The sequence below is a fragment of the Danio rerio genome, chromosome 13, assembly GCF_052040795.2.
Source record: "Danio rerio strain M-AB ecotype USA chromosome 13, GRCz13ab, whole genome shotgun sequence".
Classification (NCBI taxonomy): Eukaryota; Metazoa; Chordata; class Actinopteri; order Cypriniformes; family Danionidae; genus Danio; species Danio rerio.
The window spans coordinates 1,095,137-1,117,500 of NC_141033.1; the positions used below are offsets into that span (position 1 = coordinate 1,095,137).

Consider the following 22,364-nt stretch of genomic DNA (forward strand, 5'->3'; position numbering starts at 1 on the left):
ATCCATACAAACTCATTCACACACTACAGCCAATTTAGTGAATCAATTCCCCTATAGCGCATGTGTTTGGACTGCGGAGGAAACCCACGCCAACACGGGGAGAACATGCAAACTCCACACAGAAACACCAACTGACCCAGTCGGGAAGCGAACCAGCAACCTTCTTGCTGTGAGGCCACAGTGCTAACCACTGAGCCAACGTGTCAACCCCGTTGGCGTTCTATACACAGTAATATGTTGATAATTTTAGGTTGAATCAAAATTAATTCAATTAGTTCTGATAAATTAAAATGACTTAACATGTCAAGTTAAAATGTGTATAACAAAAATAAATACATTTTAAAATTATTAAAATAAGTTCATTCATTCATTTTCTTTTCGGCGTAGTCTCTTTATTAATCTGGGGTCTCCACAGCGGAATGAACCGCCAACTTATCCAGCACGTTTTATGCAGCGGATGCCCTTCCAGCTGCAACCCATCTCTGGGAAACATTTAAAATAAGTTAAAGCAACATAAAAACTTATGTTGTCGTGACTTCTTGAGAATATATTTTACAGCGGACTTTTATTTTAAAGGCACAGGAGAAAAATTGTACACAATCTGAATATGCATTCATTCTCTAATTATTATTACTAGATATTACCACCTTATTTAGGTGTTACCAGTGTAATATTACTGTAAACTAATAACCTTTTCTGGCAGCGCACTCTGTAAAAATAATAAATGACAACAAATATTTTTATGCTGCTTTAAAAGTTGTGATCAAACTTATTAAAATAAATTAAAGTCAATAAAATGACTTTACAAACTTTACAAATTAAGTGTTTAGTTTCTAATGTTTTTATTTGTGATGCTGCAGTAATCTGCAAAATGAAATTGTATGGGTGCAAAAAATCTTTCGAATATTAATAATAACATTTATTAATATTAATAATAAAAATCAAGTGAAATTAAGTAATTTTTTGTAAGTTTCCTACTGTAAATATATTAATATTTTTGGGTTAGTGTAATGAATTTTAAAAACTTAAAAGTTCAAATTTAAAGGTGGTTTTCTCACTATTTTAATTATTTTGCACGTTTAAACTCCAGATTTTCAACAGTATCCCAGTCGAATATTGTTCAGTCCTAACAAACTATACATCAATGCAAAACTTATTTATTCAGTTTTCATCTGATGCTTAAATCTCAATTAAAAAAATACTCTTATGACTGGTTTTGTGGTTCACCTATTATTAAAGTTTTTATTTAATTATTTCTGGGCGCCTGATATTTACAGATATTATTTATTTGACATTCCTAAAAAAAACTGCTCATCACAAACACTAAAACCACAGAAAGATGATATTTTAATACACAAAAACAATACATGTTTACATACATTAATACATTAAAAAAAACAACAGCTGAATGATCTGGTTAAATAAGACAAAAGCATGGCTTTAACAATGATAGTATTACCAAAACGATATAAATTATTATTATTATTATAAACCTGCTATTTTAAATTTACAATGAGAAAACGATTACAGGTAAATCCTAATGTGTGTAGTGCTTTACATTTCAATATATTTACAGTTATTAATTGCATTAAGGGACTTTTATCTCTGCTCTGTCGAATTTGTATGTTAAAAATTCAACCCTACCGTGACTTTTATTGACATTTTGCTAGTTTGAAACAATATGTTGTATAAGAAAAAACAGATACAGAAATACGCCTGTAAAATACCAGAACAAATAATGGCAGGCTATTTTAATAACACAAACTATTAAAAAAGTCAATAAGAGTCACTTTGTCCACTTTTCATCATCAAATGTTGCTGAGGGAAATATTAATGTCTCATAATGTACTGCCAATTTCCATATATTTACAGTGTATTTTGCTGTCTGTCAGATGTACAGTGTGAATACAAGAGAAAGGTGTTGATAATAGGAGGTGTGTTTTCTGCTGAAGATGAATCACCGTTTACAGGGACACACCTAAAGAACACACCTGCTCTGACAGTAACACACACACACACACACACACACGTTCATTACTGTCTCCACATCTGGTACATTCAGTTCTGACGTGAACAGTTTACCTGAGGACACAAACTGGCGTCTCCTGTCTGAGTACTCAGGGTTTAAAATAACAGTAACACAAGCTAAACTGAATAAATACACTGTAAAATAAACCTGTAAAAATTTACAGTAAAAAACGGCAGCTGTGAACTTCACCATTAAAATACGATAGAAATCTTAAAAGAGTTTTCTAAATTGTACAGTAAACTACTGTATTTGATGAATGTATAATACTGTATCAGATAAACAAAATTAACATACTATAAATCTACACTGTATAAAAAATCTGTAAAATTTACGGCGCTGTGAACTTTGCCATTTAGTAACATTAGAAATCGTAAAAGGATTTTCAAAATGTTTACAGCAAACAATGTTATTTCATTATAGTATTAAATAAAAAAAAAAACTCAGAAAAAACTCAGTAAAAAATCTCTAAGACTTACAGTAAAAAAAACAGTGGTTGCCAGTACTTTACCGTTAAAAATACGGTAAAAACTGTCAAATAAATTTTCCATATTTTATAGTAAACTACCGTATTTACTTTAGATAAACTGGATAATTTAGACAATCTGTAAATATCACAATAAAAATGCCAGCTGTGAACTTAAAATACAGTAGAAATCGCAAAAGAATTTTCTAAATTTGACAGTAAACTACCGTATTTAATTAATTTATAGTATTTTATCAGATAAACTGAATAAACACCCTGTAAAAAATATATTAACAATACAGTAAAAAAGACAGCTGTGAACTTTACCATAAAAAATACAGTAAAAAAATGTAGTAAGAACTATCTAAATATTACAGTAATCAACCGTATTTAATTAATTCATATATTTAAATCAGATAAACTAAGGAAATACAGTCAAGAGAAAATCCATCAAATTTACAGTAAAACAGTGGTTGCCAGTACTTTACCATTAAAAATACTGTAGAAAATATAAAAGAAGTTTCTAAATTTGACAGTAAACTACCGTAATTCAGTAATTTATAGTATTATATCAGATGAATTGAATAATTTTTTTACAATCTGTAAATATCATAGTAAAAATGCCAGCGGTGAACTTAAAATACAGTAGAAATCGCAAAAGAATTTTCTAAATTTGACAGTAAACTACCATATTTCATTAATTCATAGTATTTTATCAGATGAACTGAATAAACACCCTGTAAAAATATATTTAAAAAATACAGTAAAAAAGACAGCTGTGAACTTCACCATGAGAAATACAGTAGAAAATGTGATAAGAACTTTTTTACAGTAAACAGCTGTATTTCATTAATTCATAGCTTTATATCAGATAAACGGAAGAAACATGTATAGTAACTGTATGGTTATTCACCGCATGTATTATGGAAACTTAGGTTACAGATTTTTACTGTAGCATTACAATTTAGCAGAGAGAGCATTTTACAGGGTTTTTAACATTGAAAGTATGGTAAACACATCAGAAAGCATGATTAAATGGAATTAAATGGAGTAAATGGAAATCAACTAATCAATGATTAAACGGACTAACTAACTCTAATCTATATGATTAAATGGGAATGAACATTCTGTCATCCTCCACTTATTTCAAAGCTGTTTGATCTTATAGTTGAACACAACAGAAGAGTTTGAGTATTGAAAAGCAGCCCTTGAGTTCCACAGAATGTGTTGTTGTAGTTGGTTTTGTTCCTAATGCCCTGGTAAAAAATCCCCAATCTTCAACATGCCTAAACTGGTTGGCTATAACAGTTATTATAAACCATTGTGCATTATAGAAATCAGAACATGAGTTCACTGGAATTGTAATCAGGTGCTATAAAATTTACCTTTTAAAACGTCAGACAACCAATAGGATCACTGCACTGCGAACAAATACTTTTATTATTTAGAGTTTGTGTCTTGTTTACAGTCCAAATATCCTAAAGTTCTTAAATCAAGAAGCATTTCTAGACAAGCAATACAATACAGTCTTGTTTTCAGAAATAATGAGACAAAATGAAGTGAGTTTTACCTTAAAACAAGCTAAATAATCGTGAAATAAATAAAAAAAATACTTGTATATCAAATTTCAATTCAATTCAATTCAATTCAATTCAGCTTTATTTGTATAGCGCTTTTACAATGTAGATTGTGTCAAAGCAGCTTCACATAAATGGTCATAGTAACTGGAACAGTGTGGTTCAGTAACTGGAACAGTGTGGTTCAAGTTTTAGTGTTTAAGTTCAGTTCAGTTCAGTTTAGCTCAGTTCAGTGTGATTTAATCATTACTGAGAGTTCAAACACTGAAGAGCAAATTCATCGATGCGTAGCTCTACCAGTCCTGAACCATGCGAGGCAGTGGCGACAGCGGAGAGGGAAAAAAAACTTCACCTGATGGGAGTGAAGAAAAAAAACCTTGAGGGAACCAGACTCAGTTGGGCACGACCATTTTAATTTCTCCGCTGGCCAAAAGTCTTGTGCAGAACTTCATTCGCCGTGGTTTATGCTGGAAGATGGCCTCAATGAAGACTCGTCTGTCCCTGGAGCATCGCTGGAATCAGACTCATGTTCTCCACTCCCCACGACCATCAGCGCAGCAGCAGCTCAGGATATGGCCTGGTCCCGGATATGGAATCCTTGGGATCATTACGTCGCTGGTCTTGGATCCAATCAGTGACTCCGCCTAATCTGAGGACCTCGGACCCCTTGTTAAAAACAAGAATTATTTCCCTTCCCCTATTGGCAGATTATTTAGCTTGTTTTAAGGAAAAACTCACTTAAGTTTTGACTCATTATTTCTGAAAACAAGACTATATTGCATTGCTTGTCTTGCAAATGATTAATGCTTCTTGATTTAATAACTTTTAGTTATTTGGACTAGAAACAAGACAAAAATTCTAAGTAAGAAAATTACATGCAATTTTTTTTTTTGCAGTGATCAGCTAAAACCAGCATGGACATAGCCAAACCCCCTCTAAAACCAGAGTTCAACGAGCTAAAACCAGCCAACTAGCTTAGTCTATGTTGTTGTTTGTTCAGAAGTGGGGTCCTTAAGAGACACGATTCCTTGTGGTTGACTCGTTAGACACAGAAGAGAAAGCTTATCTATGGAGGGAGGACGATTTCCCATGACAACCAGCAAAAAAACAAACCAAAACAAAACTCTAGCGCCGCCTGCTGGAGAGTGCAGATGTATCCCGCAGAAGAGAAAGAGACACTGAAGGCAAGGAAAAATAAACGCCACACTCTCAGAAATCAAGGCACACGAGCTGTCACTGGGTTTGTTCCTTTTCAAAAGCTTCACATATGTACTTGAAGGGTCCATATTTGTACCTTAAATATACATATTAGTTCCTAAACATTTAAAGAGGAACACTTTTGCACTTTTTTAGCTGCTAATATGTACCCTTGATGTATTAATATGGATCTTTTAGCTTCAAATACCTTTCGGAAAGGTACCACCCCAGTGAGAGCTCGTGTACCTTTATTTCTGAGAGTGTACAGGTCATCATAAATGTCAATCCCCTGATCTATCGAGCTTTTTTCTATAGATCAGTGCCCACGTGAAATAAAAAAAATTCTATAGTAGTAAATACTAACCGCTGTGAAGTACTTGAATTAATCTGTTGTGGTGATTATACAGTTGTTACGGTAAACTTGAAGACAACTTTATGGTGGCTTGAGAATTCTACAGAAAAATCCAGCTTAAAACTAGCTTTGGCCATTTCCAGGCTGGTTTCCAGCCCTTTCCAGCCTGGTCTTAGCTGGTCAGGCTGAGAGTTGACCAGCTAAAACCAGCTTGAACAGCCTAGCCAGGCCGGGAACCCAGCCAAAATCAGCTATGTCCAGTGTAAACCAGGCTGGTCAATTTGGTTTTAGCTGGATTTAGCTGGTCATTTTCCAGTCTTACCAGCTAAGACCAGGCTGGAAATGGCTGGAAACCAGCCTGGAAATGGCCAAAACCCTTCTAAAACCAGGCTGGTCAACCAGCTAAAACCAGCCAACCAGCCTAGGCTGGTTTAAGCTAGATTTTTCAGCAGGGAAAGCCTGTTGAAAGATAGGGATAGACAAAGTATGGATAGCTGGGGGCGACGCGGTGGCGCAGTGGGTAGCACGATCGCCTCACAGCAAGAAGGTCGCTGGTTCGAGCTTCGTCTGGGTCAGTTGGTGCTTCTGTGTGGAGTTTGCATGTTCTCCCCGTGTTGGCGTGGGTTTCCTCCAGGTGCTCCGGTTTCCCCCACAGTCCAAACACATGAAGTATAGGTCAATTGGGTATGCTAAGATTGAACGCAGTGTATGCATGTGAATGATTGTGTATGGATGTTTCCCAGTGATGGGTTGCAGCTGGAAGGACATCAGCTGCGCAATATCATGTGCTGGATGAGTTGGAGGTTCATTCCGTTGTGCAACCCCAGATTAATAAAGGCACTAAGCCGAAAATAAAATAAATAAATGAATGGATAGATGGAGAAAACGTATAGATAGATAGAGGAGTTGTAAATGAGTGGTGAATACTATAACACAACTCATTTTAAAGCCTAAGAGAGATTACTAGTAATCTTATACTAGTAGATTACTAATAAATAGTATTTAGGCTGCTATAAATTATTATAGTATTTGTTTTTCATGTAGGTGATTCTAACACATTCGGTCTTTAATGCCGTCCGTCATCCTCCATTGACAACAATGTTCCAGAAAATAAACCAAAAACACTGTGCTTCAGGAGGAATAATGAGTGGTTCAGTGGTCAGCACTGTCACCTCACTGCAAGAAGCTCGCTGATTTGAGTCCCGGCTGGACCAGGAGCTTGCCCTAATGAATAAAGGGATTAAGCTAAAGGAAAATGAATGAATGATAGAATGATTAATGTTTTAGGTGGACTAACCCTTTAATAAAGCAGCCTTATTCGCACAGGCTCTTTGTCACCACTAGATGGCAGCACAATACATACAAACTCCCTATATGAGTCTGCTCTTTGTGTCTGTTTTGCTGCTGTGAGTGACGTCATAAACCTGGCAGAAAGCAAACTGTTGCTGCATCCCAATTCACACACTATCCATCCTAAATAGTGATCAAAAACAGAATGAGTGTGTCCCAAACTGCAGTATAAGAATGTAAATTGGAACGTGGCATGTGTTTATTATTTTCCCAGTCCTTACTTCAGTGGTCTGTCTGTCTGTTTGTCTGTCTGCCTGCCTGATCTGATCTATATCCATCCATCCATCCATCCATCCATCCATCCATCCATCCATCTATTATATATATATATATATATATATATATATATATATATATATATATATATATATATATATATATATATATATATATGGCCTCACAGCAAGAAGGTTGCTGGTTCAAGTCTTGGCTGGGTCAGTCGGCAATTCTGTGTGGAGTTTGCATGTTCTCCCCCTCACAGTCCAAACACATGCGCTATAGGGGAACTGATCAACTAAATTGGCCGTAGTATATGAGTGTGTGTGTGTGAATGAGTGTGCATGGGTGTTTCCCAGTAATGGGTTGCAGCTGGAAGGGCATCCACTGTGTAAAACATATGCTGGAATAGTTGGAGGTTCATTCCGCTGTGGTGACCCCTAAAGGACTAAGCCGGTGGGAAATGAATAAATGAGCAGCCTAGCTTTACAGTAAACAGTTGGGTAATTTCAGACTTCTGTCTTTTTCTACATCATGTATGATTTGAGTGCAGACTGGAATGACGGTAAGTGTTGTGTCTGGTCAGATTAATAAGAGATTTCAGCACTCCAGAATGTTTCTTATTGGGTCACAGCACAGCATGTACACGTCTAGTTCCCTTTCAAGGCGGTGTGAACTAACTAGATATTAAAACCAACTTCTTTTCCCTATTGTGACATATACAGTTGAAGTCAGAATTATTCGCCCTCCTTTATATTTTCCCCCAATTTCTGTTTAATAGAAAGAAGATTTCTTCAACACGTTTCTAAGCATAATAGTTTTAATAACTGATTTATTTTATTTTTGTTGTGATGACAGCACATAGTCTAGATATTCTTCAAGACACTAGTATTTAGCTTAAAGTGACATTTAAAGGCTTCACTAGGGTAATTAGGGTAAAATTAGGGTAATTAGTCATTGTATATCAGTGGTTTGTTCTGGAGACCATCCAAAACTAATATTGCTGAAGGGGGCTAATAATATTGAGCTTAAAATGGCTTTAAAACAATTTAAAACTGCTTTTATTCTAGCCGAAATAAAACAAATTAGACTTTCTCCAGAAGAAAAAATATTATCAGACATACTGTGAACATTTCCTGAATCTGTTCAACATCATTTGGGGAATATTATAAATAAATGAAAATCACTGGAGGGCAAATACTCTGACTTCAGCTGTATTTGATTCTCCCTGTGCAATACAACAGAAAGCTGAATTTGTAAACGGCACATGTATTTGTGAACAGGTATAAAACACACATCAGCTCCAGACTGACATGTTCAGGGGAAAGCACACGTCTTGCAGAATGACCCATGCAGTGTGCAGAAACACACACACACACACACACACACACACACACACACACGCACACACTCATATATAACATAAGATGTGGGTGTAACGTGTAGAGCTCTATTGAACAGAAACTGAGCAGATATTCAGTGTAAAATGAGTGACGAACACTTCATTTCACACAGAAGTCACTCATTCATACACTCATTCCACTGTTCTTGGTAACACTCGCTGAGTAATAACACAAACACAGACATTTGATAACCCGCACTTCACCGCTTTATCAAGGCTATGCTGTGAGTCCTGAGTCTTACTGCATTGTTGGAGAGAGGATTGTTTGTGATGCTGGGATATTTTTGCCACTAGTCAAATGTGCATTTAGTCATTTAAAAGATGCTTGAGGAGGCAAAGAGCGATTCAACAAGAAGAGGCAATACACACAGCAAGTGCTAATTATACAAAGAAACTGTTAGTGCACAGAGAATTAATTCCTAGAGTTTATTTTGGGGGGGTTTAGAGAGAGAGGAGTGTTTCTACAGGTGGTCTGTCACGCCCACTCACCTGCGTGAGGCACACTCAGGCACTCAGATATACACTGTAAACCCTAATCTTAAACAATTAAGTAAAGTTGACAGAGCATAACTTAAAATTTTGCAGTTTGGTCCTATCACTTAAAAATATGAGTTAATTTAACTCATGTACCATGAAAATTCATAAACTTAAGATTTCAAGTGTAGTGAACTCAAAATCATAATTAATTAGCTCAGCCAGGTTCACCCAGAGAAAACCCACGCGAATGCAGGGAGAACATGCAAACTCCACACAGAAATGGCAACTGACCCAGCCAAGGCTCAAACCAACGACCTTCTTGCTGCGGGGCGATCATGCTACCCACTGTGCCACTGCATCAACCTATAATAATAATATAATTATTAATATTAATATAAGTGCTGTTTAGCAGAGCAAGATAATTATTTCGTAGTATTTAATAATAATAATTTAATAATAATAATAATAATAATAATAATAATAATAACAATCATAATATAATATAATAATAATAATATAATAATAATAATAATAATAATAATAATAATAATAAGATAATAAAATAATAATATAATAATAATAATGATAACAATATGAACTATAATAATAATAATAAAATAATAAGATAATAATAATAATAACAATAATAATATAATATAATAATAATAATAATAATAAAAACAATAATAAGATAATAATAATAATAATAAGAAGAAGAAGATAATAATATAATAATAATAATAATAACAATAATAAGATAATAAAATAAGAATATTAATATAATAATAATAATAAGATAATAAAATAATAATAATATAATAATAAAAATAATATGAAATATAATAATAATAAGAATAAGATAATAAGATAATAATAATAATAATATTAATAATAACAATAATAATAATAATATATTCATGTTATTTTTTATCATTTATAATAATAGGTTTGGTTTTGTCTTTAACTGTATATCAGTGTTTTTCTTTTTTAATACATGTTTTTATATGTGCAAATTCCAGCATTTAACCCTTCACTGCAGCAGGTGTTGATGATAAGATGCTCCAATCCATCAGTGTGATTGAATTACTTATTAGAAAAAGTCCTATATAGAATGATCATTAATGACTCATTGGGTCTCATTTCTTGTAACACACATCCATTCTTTACATCCGTCGACTGCGAGTATAGCCTACAGTACATCACACGCGCGTACTTTGCAAAGCTGGGACTTCCATAGTGATAATGTTTCCATACTTGATCTGACTAGCTATATGTGTATGGGTGTGGCAAAAACACGCGTCGCGCTCTACGTCACCGAGCCTGGGCGTAACGTAAGCGTAGAAACGCCACTCTGCGCCTCTGAAAGGAAAGTACCTTATGGAAATCCCCTACTGGCTTTTATGTACAGCTAACAATCGGGCTGGTTTGACTAGAGAGCGTGTTGTGGAGGCGAGCAGAGAAATCCAGCGGCTCTCCGAAAGCGCCATGGACAATTAAAGTGGACTGAGTGAAGTAGCAGCGGAGCCAGAGCATCTTATGGGCTTTGTTGGCGGATACCGACATATTGAACAGGTAAGAGTTGAGCGATCCGTCGCTTATAATCGCGTCCAGACCAGCGTTTCTCCTCATTGTCTGAAAGCCCGAGCGCCAGACTGTCGGATCTGACAGCCATTGTTCGCGGAGACGTCACTTTACGCGCGATTAAGACATCTAAAGCGGCGAAAACGTTCTATTGTTGCCATGGGGACAAATCGCTTCCTTTCGAACGATACATTGTTGCATTGTCTGCGCGCGTACTGTCAGGCCAATTACGTAATTCGAGCGTCAGCAAGTGATGTTGGAAGATTTCGCGTCGCTCTCCATTGTTTGTGCTTTGTGTTCAATAAAGCCGAGGAGAAAGGGGTTCAGGGGGGACCATTGGTGGCGTTCTGGCGGGATAAGTTGTCCCTAAAGAACCCCACACAAATAAACGGCGCCCTTGCTAGTCAAATGGCGTTTTCTGAACACACACACACACACACACATACACACACACACACACACACACACACACATCTATCGAGATTTATTCACTGTTATGTGGGAAATTCATAAAAATTTTGACCTTAAAGGGCCTACGAGGAGTACGTCATCAGGGTCTTTTTTTCTAGTGTGTGTGTGTGTGTGTGTGTGTGTGTGTGTGTTTTGTGGTGGTGGTTCATTTGTAGCACATGGTTGAGCAATCCTGACAATGGTGTTTCTGTCTTCTTCTTCTTCTGGCAGAGATAGATTGGTTATCCGGAACGCCATGTCTCAGGGCCAGAACTTCCTGCCCAAGTTCCTATTCGTCAGCAATCTCCTGAAGGCGGTCAAAATCAGAGAGCGGGTGCCCAATGATGTGGTCAAACCCTCGGCAGGCGGCAGCCTGATCCATCACCTGCGGAGCATGCACCGTTACACACTGGAGATGATCCGAATGAGCCAGTTTCCGCAGGCCTTCAGAGAGGTCATCCAGGCGGCCATCTTGGACAGGGCAATGCAGAGCTCGCTGGAACAGGAGAAGAGGCTGAACTGGTGCCGTGAGGTCAAGAAGCTGGTGCCGCTCAGAACCAACGGTAACAGCGGGCTTAATTTCTTTAGCTCTGGCTTTCTGACAATTCTTCCACATAACCCAAGACAAATGGGCTAAACCAAGATGACTGGGCTGATATATGCTGTATGAATGCCCGGTCACTCACTCTAGATAGTAGGCAATGTACAGTATTCAGATTCATATTGTTAGGCTCTTAGTGTAGGGGTGATTAAACATCATCCAGGATAATTCATCAACTACTCTTTGGTCTCAGTAATAATATTTAAACCTAAACTCGTCGTTTCACAGGTAAAAAAATAAAAAAAATGTATCTATTTACATCATTTTGTAAAAAAACAAACAGCACATATTGGAGAAACGCATCGGTTTCCTGGTATTTTTGTTATTTTTATTTATATTTCATCAAATTATTTTTAAAAAGTTTATTTAGAAATGGTAATACTGAGATTCAATTATTGGCAAACGCATTAAAGCATGAATAATAAATTCCCCAAAATTAAAAGCGATTATTCAAAACAAATGACTTGAATTAAATAAATTTGCCTGTATATATGCCATCACTTACATTATATGTAAGTATACCTTTATTACCAAGTAATATTGCCTGTAATATTGAATCGTAAAGTGTTTAATAATAATCATTTTAATTCCGATAATAATAACAATAGTAGCGTGTTCCCCTTTGCATTCAATTGATAAACCATAGAGCTTTTATTCTGGCGGAAAACCCCAGGGAACTTTTCATCTTAAATGTTTCTCTCGTTGACAACAGTAGAGATTTATTGACCAAACGTACATATTTAGGAAAATGTTTGGCTCATTTCTCAATTTTAAAAGCATCCGGAGCACCCGGAGGAAACCCACGTGAACGCAGGGAGAACATGCAAACTCCACACAGAAACGCCAACTGAGCCGAGACTCGACCCAGTGACCTTCTTGCTGTGAGGCGACAGCACTTCCTACTGCGCCACTGCATCACCATGTTTATCATTATTGTTATATTATTATTATTATTATTATCATTATTATTATTATTATTATTATTATTATTTTTAGCATCATCATTATTATTATGTGTTAATGTTTCAAGCTCTCATTGGTTATCAGAAATTCCATTATTATTATTATTATTATATGTTTATTAATTTTCTACATCATAATTCTAGAAACTGTTTAAGTCTTTAAAACAAACTCGAATTGTTCGATCACTTCACACTTTTTTGCTTCGTTTATTCTTAAATATTATTGGTTTATTTTTTAAAATCATTTTTACATGCATCTCTGTCAGGATTCGAACAACCATTTCAGTCTTCAAAGCAAACTCAAATAGTTTGACCACTTAACAAATTTAGTTTGTTTTTAATTATTAATTTTAAAATGCAAACAAATATTTTTATGTGGTAAATTAAAACTAAATAAATTTTGTTTTTATTGGCTTCAGCTTTAGTCTTTAAATCTAACTCAAATTGTTTGACTACTTAAATTTTGTTAGATTGTTTTTAATTATCATTTGTGTATTTTTAAAATTATTTTATGTACTAAATTTAATAATAATAATAATAATGTTTTTGTTTGGTTATTTCTATTTGAATTCTAGAAACTCTTTCCGCCTTTAAAACACACTCAATTTGTTAAACCACTTCACTTTTTGATTGTTTCTTTGTTTTTAGTTATTATTATTTATTATTATTTTCATATACTAAATTAATGCTGTTTTCATTTGACTAGTTCTATCAGACTCCACTACTTCAGGTTTTTTGTTTGTTTGAATGATCATCACCATCATCATTGTTATTATTGTTTTAATATTAACTTTTTTAATCTCCTTAATTAGCAGCATAGAAATGCTATCAGACTTTTAAAAGCTCTTATAGTTTAGCCACTTTAGTGTGTTTTTGGCACAGACAGCAGACGGGAAAATCCTGCACTGTCTGTCACACTGATGTTTTTCCCCGATAATTCTCGAGCTGAATTTGATTCGAGGGGCCGTTCTGTGTGTGATTCGGGCCCCACGTTAGCGCTGTATGACTCTTGATGCTCTCTGGCTGACTCTGGATCAGCTCTTCTCTTATGAGTAATGCTAAAGGGAAACTTCTCTGTACTTGCCATTGTTGCTCCACTGTACAGTCATTAGTTACTGTAACTGAAGTGAGGTAAACACAGCCCATACAAGCCAGTGTTATTCGGTGGATTATCTGATGGCTCACGCTTTACAATAAGGCTTCATTAGTTGATGTATTTATTTACTAACATGAACTAAGTACTTGTACAGCATTTATTAATGATAGTTCAACATTTATGTATTATTATCATCCCAATTTACGCTTGTTAATGCACCATGAGTTAACATGAACAAGTACTGTAATAAACGTATTGCTCTTTGTTTGTTCATGTTAGTAAATGCATCGACTCACATTAAACAGTGTGCTGAAGTATTGACTTGTACGTCTTAAATCATTTCAAATAGGTCTTCATTTGTCTATAGAAAGCTCCCCGAACAGGTCAACACCTGAATACAGCACACAGTCACCTAAAACACACCTCAATTTAACAATATGGTTTCTCACAACATTCTCCATGTTCAGTTCTCCATGTTTTTATTGACTATATGTGGTAAAGAAGGTCGCTGGTTCGATCCTCGGCTGGGTCAGTTGAAGTTTCAGTGTGGAGTTTGCATGTTCTCCCTGTGTTGGCGTGGGTTTCCCCCACAGTCCAAACACATGCGCTATATTGGAATAGATCAACTAATTTGACCGTAGTGTATGAGTGAGTGCGTGAATGTGAGAGTGTATGGGTGTTTCCCAGCACTGGAAGGGCATCTGCTGCATAAAACATATGCTGGAATAGTTGGCGGTTCGTTCCGCTGTGGCGACCTCTGAAATAGAGACTAAGCCGAAGGAAAATGAATGAATGAATGGTCTTTTTAAGTGTTCATTCTGACTTGGCGAAACCTGCAGAAACCCTGATTAACTTATACAAGCTTATGGTTAAGTGTTTGCGTATTTGGTCTTGTTCTTTTTTTGTTTTTGAAAAACTGAAAAGTACAGACATGATTTTATTCATTCATTTATTAATTCATAATTTTTTTCAGTCTGGAACTTTGTCTTAAAATAATGCTTTTAACGTTGTGTTTGGTTATTTGATGTAGCATTATGCAGTATAAAAATAAATGCAGGGTTTCACACAACTCCTTCATGTTGTCCTAACACAAATCAATTAAGTTAACTTAATCGGGTTTTACCAATCTAAGTGGATTGAACATTAAACAATTATGTTGTCCCCAAAAAAGCTAAAGAAATGTGCTTTTTCCAACTCATTTTAAATGCAAAGTAGCAAAAGTCATTTTTTGCGTGCGTCTTGTTCTTGTGTTCTGGTCATTTTTGGCTTCTAGAGAGCTAGTTAGTACAGATTTTATGTATTTATTCTTTTTTTTCTAAGGGAAACAGGAATTTCCTGTATTAAATCATGTGTGAATACCTACAGTTGAAGTCAGAATTCTTCGCCCCCCTTTGAATTTTTTTTCTCTTTTTTAAATATTTCCCAAGGAATTTTTCACAGTATGTCTAATAATATTTATTCTTCTGGAGAAAGTCGTATTAGTTTTATTCTGGCTAGAATAAAAGCAGTTCTTAATTTTTAAAAAAACATTTTAAGGACAATTTTTTTTCTTCTGTTTTTCTACAGAACAAACCATCGTTATACAATAACTTGCCTAATTACCTTAACCTGCCTAGTTAACCTAATTAACCTAGTGAAGCCTTTAAATGTCTCTAAGCTGTATAGAAGTGTCTGGAAAAATATCTAGTCTAATATTATTTACTGTCATCATGACAAAGATAAAATAAATCAGTTATTAGAGATGAGTTATTAACACTATTATGATTAGAAATGTGCTGAAGAAATCTGCTCTCTGTTAAAAAGAAAACAGGGGAAAAAATAGATTGTGTGCTGGATTGTACAGATTATTTTTTATTTAATTTAATTTATTTTATTACACTGTAAAAACAAACCACAATTTTACGGTTAATTTCCGGCATTTATTTTAAGGTAAAAAAAAATTGCAGAAATTTACCAGAAATTAACAGTTTAAGGAAATCTCTGTAAATTAATATCTGTTACTTTACCTTTATATTTCTGTAATTTAACAGCCATTATTTGAGGTTTTCTTTCCGGCACCCCAGCGTAGTAGACAGTGTAGTTTAAAAGTGAAATGGGAATTTCCTGTTTTAAATCACATGTGAGTATGGAGGTGTTGTGTTAAAGTTATTTTTAACGTTGTGTTGATTTATCTGATGTAGCGTTGTGTCTGTTTATTGTTTTCTTGTCATGTTTGTTTTAGTGAACTGGACTGGATAGTAGTAGAGGTCTTAGTTTATTTTTTTCAAAGGGAAACAGGAATGTCCTGTATTCAGTCACGTGTGATTATGTGTTAGTCTGGAATGTTGTGTTTAGATACATTTTTTTAAACACTCTGTTTATTAATAGACATTCTGATCATTTGATGTCTTGTTTCTGTGTTCTGATCATTTTATTTGTTTATAGAGAACTGGATAGTTCATTCAGTTTTTTTTTTTTCAAAATGACACAGGAATGTTTGTGTTTATTTCATTAGCATTGTGTCTTGTTCTTGTCATTGTTTTTAGAGAACTGGATAGTACAGATTTTATATTTGTCTAAAAGTGAAATGGGAATTTCCTGGTCTAAATCACACGCTTACATCAGTGTTAGTCTGGAACTTTGTGCTAAATCATTTCCTCTTTACATTGTGTTTGATGATTTGATGTGCAGTTGTGTCTTGCTTTTGTGTTCGTGTCATTGATGTTTAGTTTTTAGAGAACCAATAGGATTGTTTTGTGAGTGTGAAATGGGGATTTCCTGATTTAAATCAAGCATGATCATGTAGGTGTTAGTCTGTAATGTTGTGTTGAAGTTATTTTAACCTTGTGTTGGATTTATCTGATGTAGCGTTGTGTCTTTTGTTGTGTCCTTGTCACTTGTGATTTGAGAGAACTGGATTGGTTAGTAGAGTTCTTGTTTTGTTTTTGTTTGTGAAAGGGAAACGGGAATGTCCTGTTTTAAATCACGTCTGATTATGTAAGTGTTCGCCTGGAATGTTGTGTTCATATACATTTTTTAGCGTTGTGTTTGATTATTTGATGTAGCTTAGTGTTTTGTTACTGTGTGTTCCTGTCAGTTTTTGCTTTTAGACAACTGGACAGTAGATTTAAGGAATTTCCTGGTCTAAATCAGGTGCTTACATCAGCATCGGTCTGAAACTGTGTTTAAATCATTTGTTTTAACACCGTGTCCGAGGGGCGGCATAGTGGCTCAGTGGTTAGCACTGTGGCCTCACAGCAAGAAGGTTGCTGGTTCGAGCCTCGGCTGGGTTAGTTGGCGTTTCTATGTGGAGTTTGCACATTCTCCCTGTGTTGGTGTGGGTTTCCTCTGGGTGCTCCGGTTTCCCCCACAGTCCAAACACATGTGCTATAGGGGAATTGATGAACTACATTGGCTGTAGTGAATGAGTGCGTGTGTGTGTGTGTGTGTATGGGTGTTTCCTAGTACTGGGTTGTATCTAGGAAGGCATCTGCTGCGTAAAACATATCCTGGAATAGCTGGCGGTTCATTCCACTGTGGTGACCCCTGATAAATCAGAGAGTTTCGGCTATAATGAAAGTAGTTTTTAAGCAGAAGTGAATGAATTGAATGGCTTAATCTGGATAGATGTCATATGTTTAGATGGACTGAGATGATCAAATCTATTTCCTTGCAGTGCCTCTGCTAAAAATTAATTCATTCATTCAATTCTCTTGTCGGCTTAGTCCCTTTATTAATCCGTGGTCGCCACAGCGGAATGAACCGCCAACTTATCCAGCTAGTTTTTACGCAGCGGATGCCCTTCCAGCCGCAAGCCATTGCTTAAATTATGATAGAAAAATTAATGAATGAATGAAACTGTAATTTCTTGTTTTAAATCACTTGTGTTTACCTCAGCATAAGTCTGGAACAATAATTTTCCGAGCAGGAAGAGGTATGAGCGCCATCTATTACAGATGTAACGTTTATTGAACGTTACACTTTATATTAAATTCATCTTTATTCATTCATTCATTCCTTTTCTTGTCGGCTTTGTCCTTTTATTAATCCGGGGTCGCCACAGCGGAATGAACCGCCAACTTATCCAGCAAGTTTTTACGCAGCGGATGCTCTTCCAGCCACAGCCCATCTCTGGGAAATAAATTCATCTTTATATATAGATATATTATGTGATAATGATATTTATGTACAGTTGAAATCAGAATTATTCGCCCTCCTGTGCATTCCCCCCTCAGCCCAAATATTCCCCACATGATGTTGAACAGATTCAGGAGTTGTTCACAGTGTTTCCTCTAATATTTGTTCTTCTGGAGAAAGTCTGATTTGTTTTATTTCGGCTAGAATAAAAGCAGTTTTTAATAATTTTAAAGCCATTTTAAGGTCAATATTATTCGCCCCTTTTAGCAATATTAGTGTTGAATTGTCTCCTGAACAAACCACTGATATACAATGACTTGCCTAATTACTCAAAGCAGCGACCTGAAAGGTGCGGTTGTAAAACAGATGTAGACTGAATCCACATTGTGTGTTTGTTCATTTCTCTGTTCTTCGTTGTTTTGGAGAAGTGACTTTGAAACTGTGACTTCCCAAGTGACAAGTTTCTCATCACTTATGGTCAAGCACTCAAATATAGTCTTATGAAAATGATAGTTCTGTAAACCTCTATGACAGTAAGTAATACTGTAATAGGTGTTGATGTTTAAAGAGGAGCTATTATGCAGAAATCACTTTTATAAGGGGTTTAAGCACAGTTGTGTGTCAGCAGTGTGTGAATATCTCCAGCCTCTAATGGTCAGCATTGATTCATTGTATTGTTTGTAATCAGACTTGATGAATGAATCACTTTGATTGACATTCTTCCTTTGTATAAGTCATCAGAGGGGGAAAGCCCCGCCCACTAGTGCCCATCTCTCCATCTCATTTGCATAAACAGCAGCCCTGAGTGAGAAGCAGCCGTCTGTCCATTAGCCATTAGAGCTGCTGAAGATAATGTCAGCATAGACTAATGCCCCATTCACACGGAGCTTCAGCGTCAACGCTTGACTGAAGGCGTGTCTGAAGTTGGGGCTGACGCGATCATCATAGCAGCGTCAGCCAATGAAATTCAGTCAGAAATAGGCCACTGTCTAGCTGGTGTATTTGCATACAGCTATCTGGTTGGCTGACGCTTCCGTCGGCGCTTGAAAAGTTGAGCTAGTCCCAACTTCTGCAGCAAGCAACGACATTGAAGCGGCGCCGACGGATCCACAATGCAGTTCGGCAACGCCTGACGTCACCCATTCAAAGTGAATAGGAAGCGTTGACGCTGACGCCCCGTGTGAATGGGGCGTAAGGATTACAGATGTGCAGTTTTAGATGAAGCACAAATATGCATTCTGACACAATTCTGTTCACATTTCTACACCGATGACCTCAGCCCTGTTTTCAATCTGCCACTATGCTAATGCATAGGCATTTTTAGCTCCGCCCTCTTCTGAAAAGAGCACAATCTCATTTGAATTTAAAGCGGCAGTCACCAAAACACCACACAATTAGGATCAAAGCCTGAAAGGGTCAGTTTCAGAGAGTTAGAAAACATGTGCTATTTTGAGCTGAAACCTTTCTCGTCTTTTATAAAGGGGCATAATAAGTCCCCTTTAAAAGCTCTTTGTGGTCAAATGCATTTAAAATGTTCAGTTTTTCCAATGCAGATTACTGAAAACAACAGTTTTATGATTGGTCTTGGTGATTTATGATTAAATTTAGGGCCTTCATTATCCAGATCTTCTCCTCAATCTGCATATCCGGTTGTTATGTGGCCCTGATTCAGATTCATTTATGTAAATAAGAGTGTGGTTTACAGGCGTTGCTTTCTTTACCTCAGGTTCAAGGGTGGAAACTCTTGTGTAACAACAACAAAATAACCAAACGCATGACTTTATGCACTCTACAAGCAGTTTCCATAAATAATAGTTCAACCAGAACCCACTTAAAGCCTCCCTCTGCTTATAGGAACATCTCGAGGCGCGGGTGTTAACCCAAGTTTTTTTAATACATTTACACCAACTCAACTTATAATTCAGTGTACACCGTTCACCCTTTGGGTCAAAAATGAGACGAAACCTCTAAAATAAGAGCAGAGCCATTTCATTTCAATCCTCAAATCTGAAACAAGCTCATCTTCATCACAATCTGTGTGAGTGTTGGGGTTTTCCCTCATCAGTGTGTGTACTTCAGCAGTGTTCACTCACTACACTATAAGGATAAAAGCACACACAGAAATGTTAAAGGTGTTTATTAAAAAGGTATTCATATTACAGCTGCAGATTTTTATTCAGGGGGTCCATGGTGTCTTAAAAAGTATTAAAAGTTGATAAACCAATTAATTAAGGCCCTTAAAAGGTATAAAAAGGTCTTAATCGCATTTTGATGAGTTCTTAAATTTTGTTCAAGCCTTGTCCAAAGACTCCAAAAAAGCATAAATATAGCATAATAAATATATATATATATATACTATATTTTCCTCCTAATATTAGCAACGGCAATGTCACGTGATTTGCGACAAACGCGGGAAAGTGATGTGATGCTCTCCACATGTAGCGAAACAGACGGGAAAATGTAAGTTTGCGTACTCCTTGTTGGAGAAAGACGAGTTTCTCAGTGGCTGAAAAGTGGCTGAAGCTTGTCGCTGAAAACAACCACGTAATTTATTCTTTCAAGCTTTGCCATTCATTTATTTAACTACAACTGTTTATTAAATTAAAGGTTTGATACTGATTAGAACTTGAAGTGGTGATGAGGTCTTCAAATATTCTGAAAAGGTCTTTAAAAAGGTTTTGAAATTACCTTTAGATTTCCTGCATATACAGTTATTGTGCATGTGTTCGTGTTCGTGTGAGTGCTTCTGTGGTGTAAAAATGGTTTTATATAGCTGGAGGGACAAAATTTCCCCAGTTTACCCTTAATGTGTAAATGACAATAGAAAATTTTATATATTTTTGGTGACACTTTACAATAAGGTTGTATTAGTAATGCATTTAATAACACGAACAAACAATGAACAACACATTTATTTGTTCGTGCAAGTTAATGTAAATACAGTTGTTCATTATTAGTTCACATGGTGCATCAACTAATGTTTATTTATTTATTTATCAGATTAGGATGATAGTTAACAAACAAAAGTGACAGAGAAAAAAACAGTACAAATAGAGAGAAAAAAAAAAAATATATATATATACTGTTGAAGTCAGAATTATTCGCCCCTCTTTGATTTTTTTTCTTTTTTTTAATATTTCCCAAATGATGTTTAACAGAGCAAGGAAATTTTCACAGTATGTCTGATAATATTTTTTTTTTCTGGAGAAAGTCTTATTTGTTTTATTTCGGCTAGAATAAAAGCAGTTTTTAATTTTTTAAACACCATTTTAAGGTCAATATTATTAGCCCCTTTAAGCTAAAGTGCGATAGTCTACAGAACAAACCATCATTATACAATGACTTGCCTAATTACCCTAACCTGCCTAGTTAACCTACCGTAATTAACTTAGTGAAGCCTTTAAATGTCAATTTAAGCTGCATAGAAGTGTCTTGAAAAATGTCTACTATTATGTGCTGTCATCATGACAAAGAGAAAATAAATCAGCTATTAGAGATGAGTTATTAAAACTATTATGATTAGAAATGTGTAAATAAATCTGCTCTCCGTTAAACAGAAATTAAGAAAAAAAACAGAATAATTTTGACTGTCGTTTTTTCTGTAGTTCAAACAAAGCCAAATAAATGTATTTAGGAAAAAATAAAATAAAGTACTGCCATTGGGGAAGCCATAAAGAGCTCCGTTTTTCACTTATCAAGTCATTTAAAGCAGTGTCCATTAGCCATTTTAAATGGTCAACTACTTAAATGTCACTGTTGTTGGTGAATGTTACGTGTGGTCTTTTTCTGTTGTATGTCATAGGTCTCAAACTGGATTCCTGGAGGGCCGCAGCTCTGCACAGTTTTGCTCCAACCCTAATCAAACACAGCTGATCAACCAATCAAGCTGTTCAAGACTGCTGTGGACTGTTAAGCAGGTGTGAGCTGGAGCTGGTTGGAGCTAAACTATGCAGAGCTGCGGCTCTCCAGGAATTGAGTTTGAGACCATCGTTATATGTGTACAAGACTTTCTTACTTGGATGTTTTCAAGTCCAAATATCTAAAAATTGTTAATATAAGAAGCATTTTATAGACGAGCAAAAAGCAGAAAGGATTTTTAAGAAATAATGAGTTAAAATGAAGTGAGTTTTTCCTTAAAACAAGCAATATAATCTTGTTTTTCCCTTTTTTTCCGACTAAAGATTATTTAGCTTCCCGTATTGGCAGATTATTTTGCTTGTTTTAAATAAAAACTCACTTAATGTTGACTCATTTCTTCTGAAAACAAGACTATATTTTGTGCTTGTCTTGAAAATGCTTCTTGATCTAAGAGTTTTTAGATATTCAGACTAGAAACAAGAACTCTTAAGTAAGACAAGCATTGCAGTGTATTGCTGCTTCAGTTAAAGACAAATGGCTTGAAAAGTCAAGTCAAGAGGGTTAAAATACAAAAAACAACAACAACAGGAAGTAGATCATATGCTCAGACTTCCCTTAAGGGCCCTAAGAAGGGGCC

At 35.6% G+C, this 22,364-nt stretch overlaps 1 protein-coding gene across 2 annotated transcripts in view; it reads left to right on the forward strand.

The window, feature by feature from the left end:
* Positions 1 to 10,453: 10,453 nt before the first annotated feature.
* The window catches only part of tnfaip3 (tumor necrosis factor, alpha-induced protein 3), a 254,770-nt gene continuing 242,859 nt past the window's right edge, over positions 10,454 to 22,364 (forward strand). For both annotated transcript variants that reach the window (XR_015505613.1, XM_087278905.1), the window contains exons 1-2: positions 10,454 to 10,635; positions 11,326 to 11,657. Coding sequence is in view for 1 of the 2 variants with exons in the window: in XM_087278905.1 (XP_087135031.1) it covers positions 11,351 to 11,657 (307 nt within the window). In the remaining variant the exon portion in view is untranslated. The remainder of the gene's footprint in view (positions 10,636 to 11,325; positions 11,658 to 22,364) is intronic.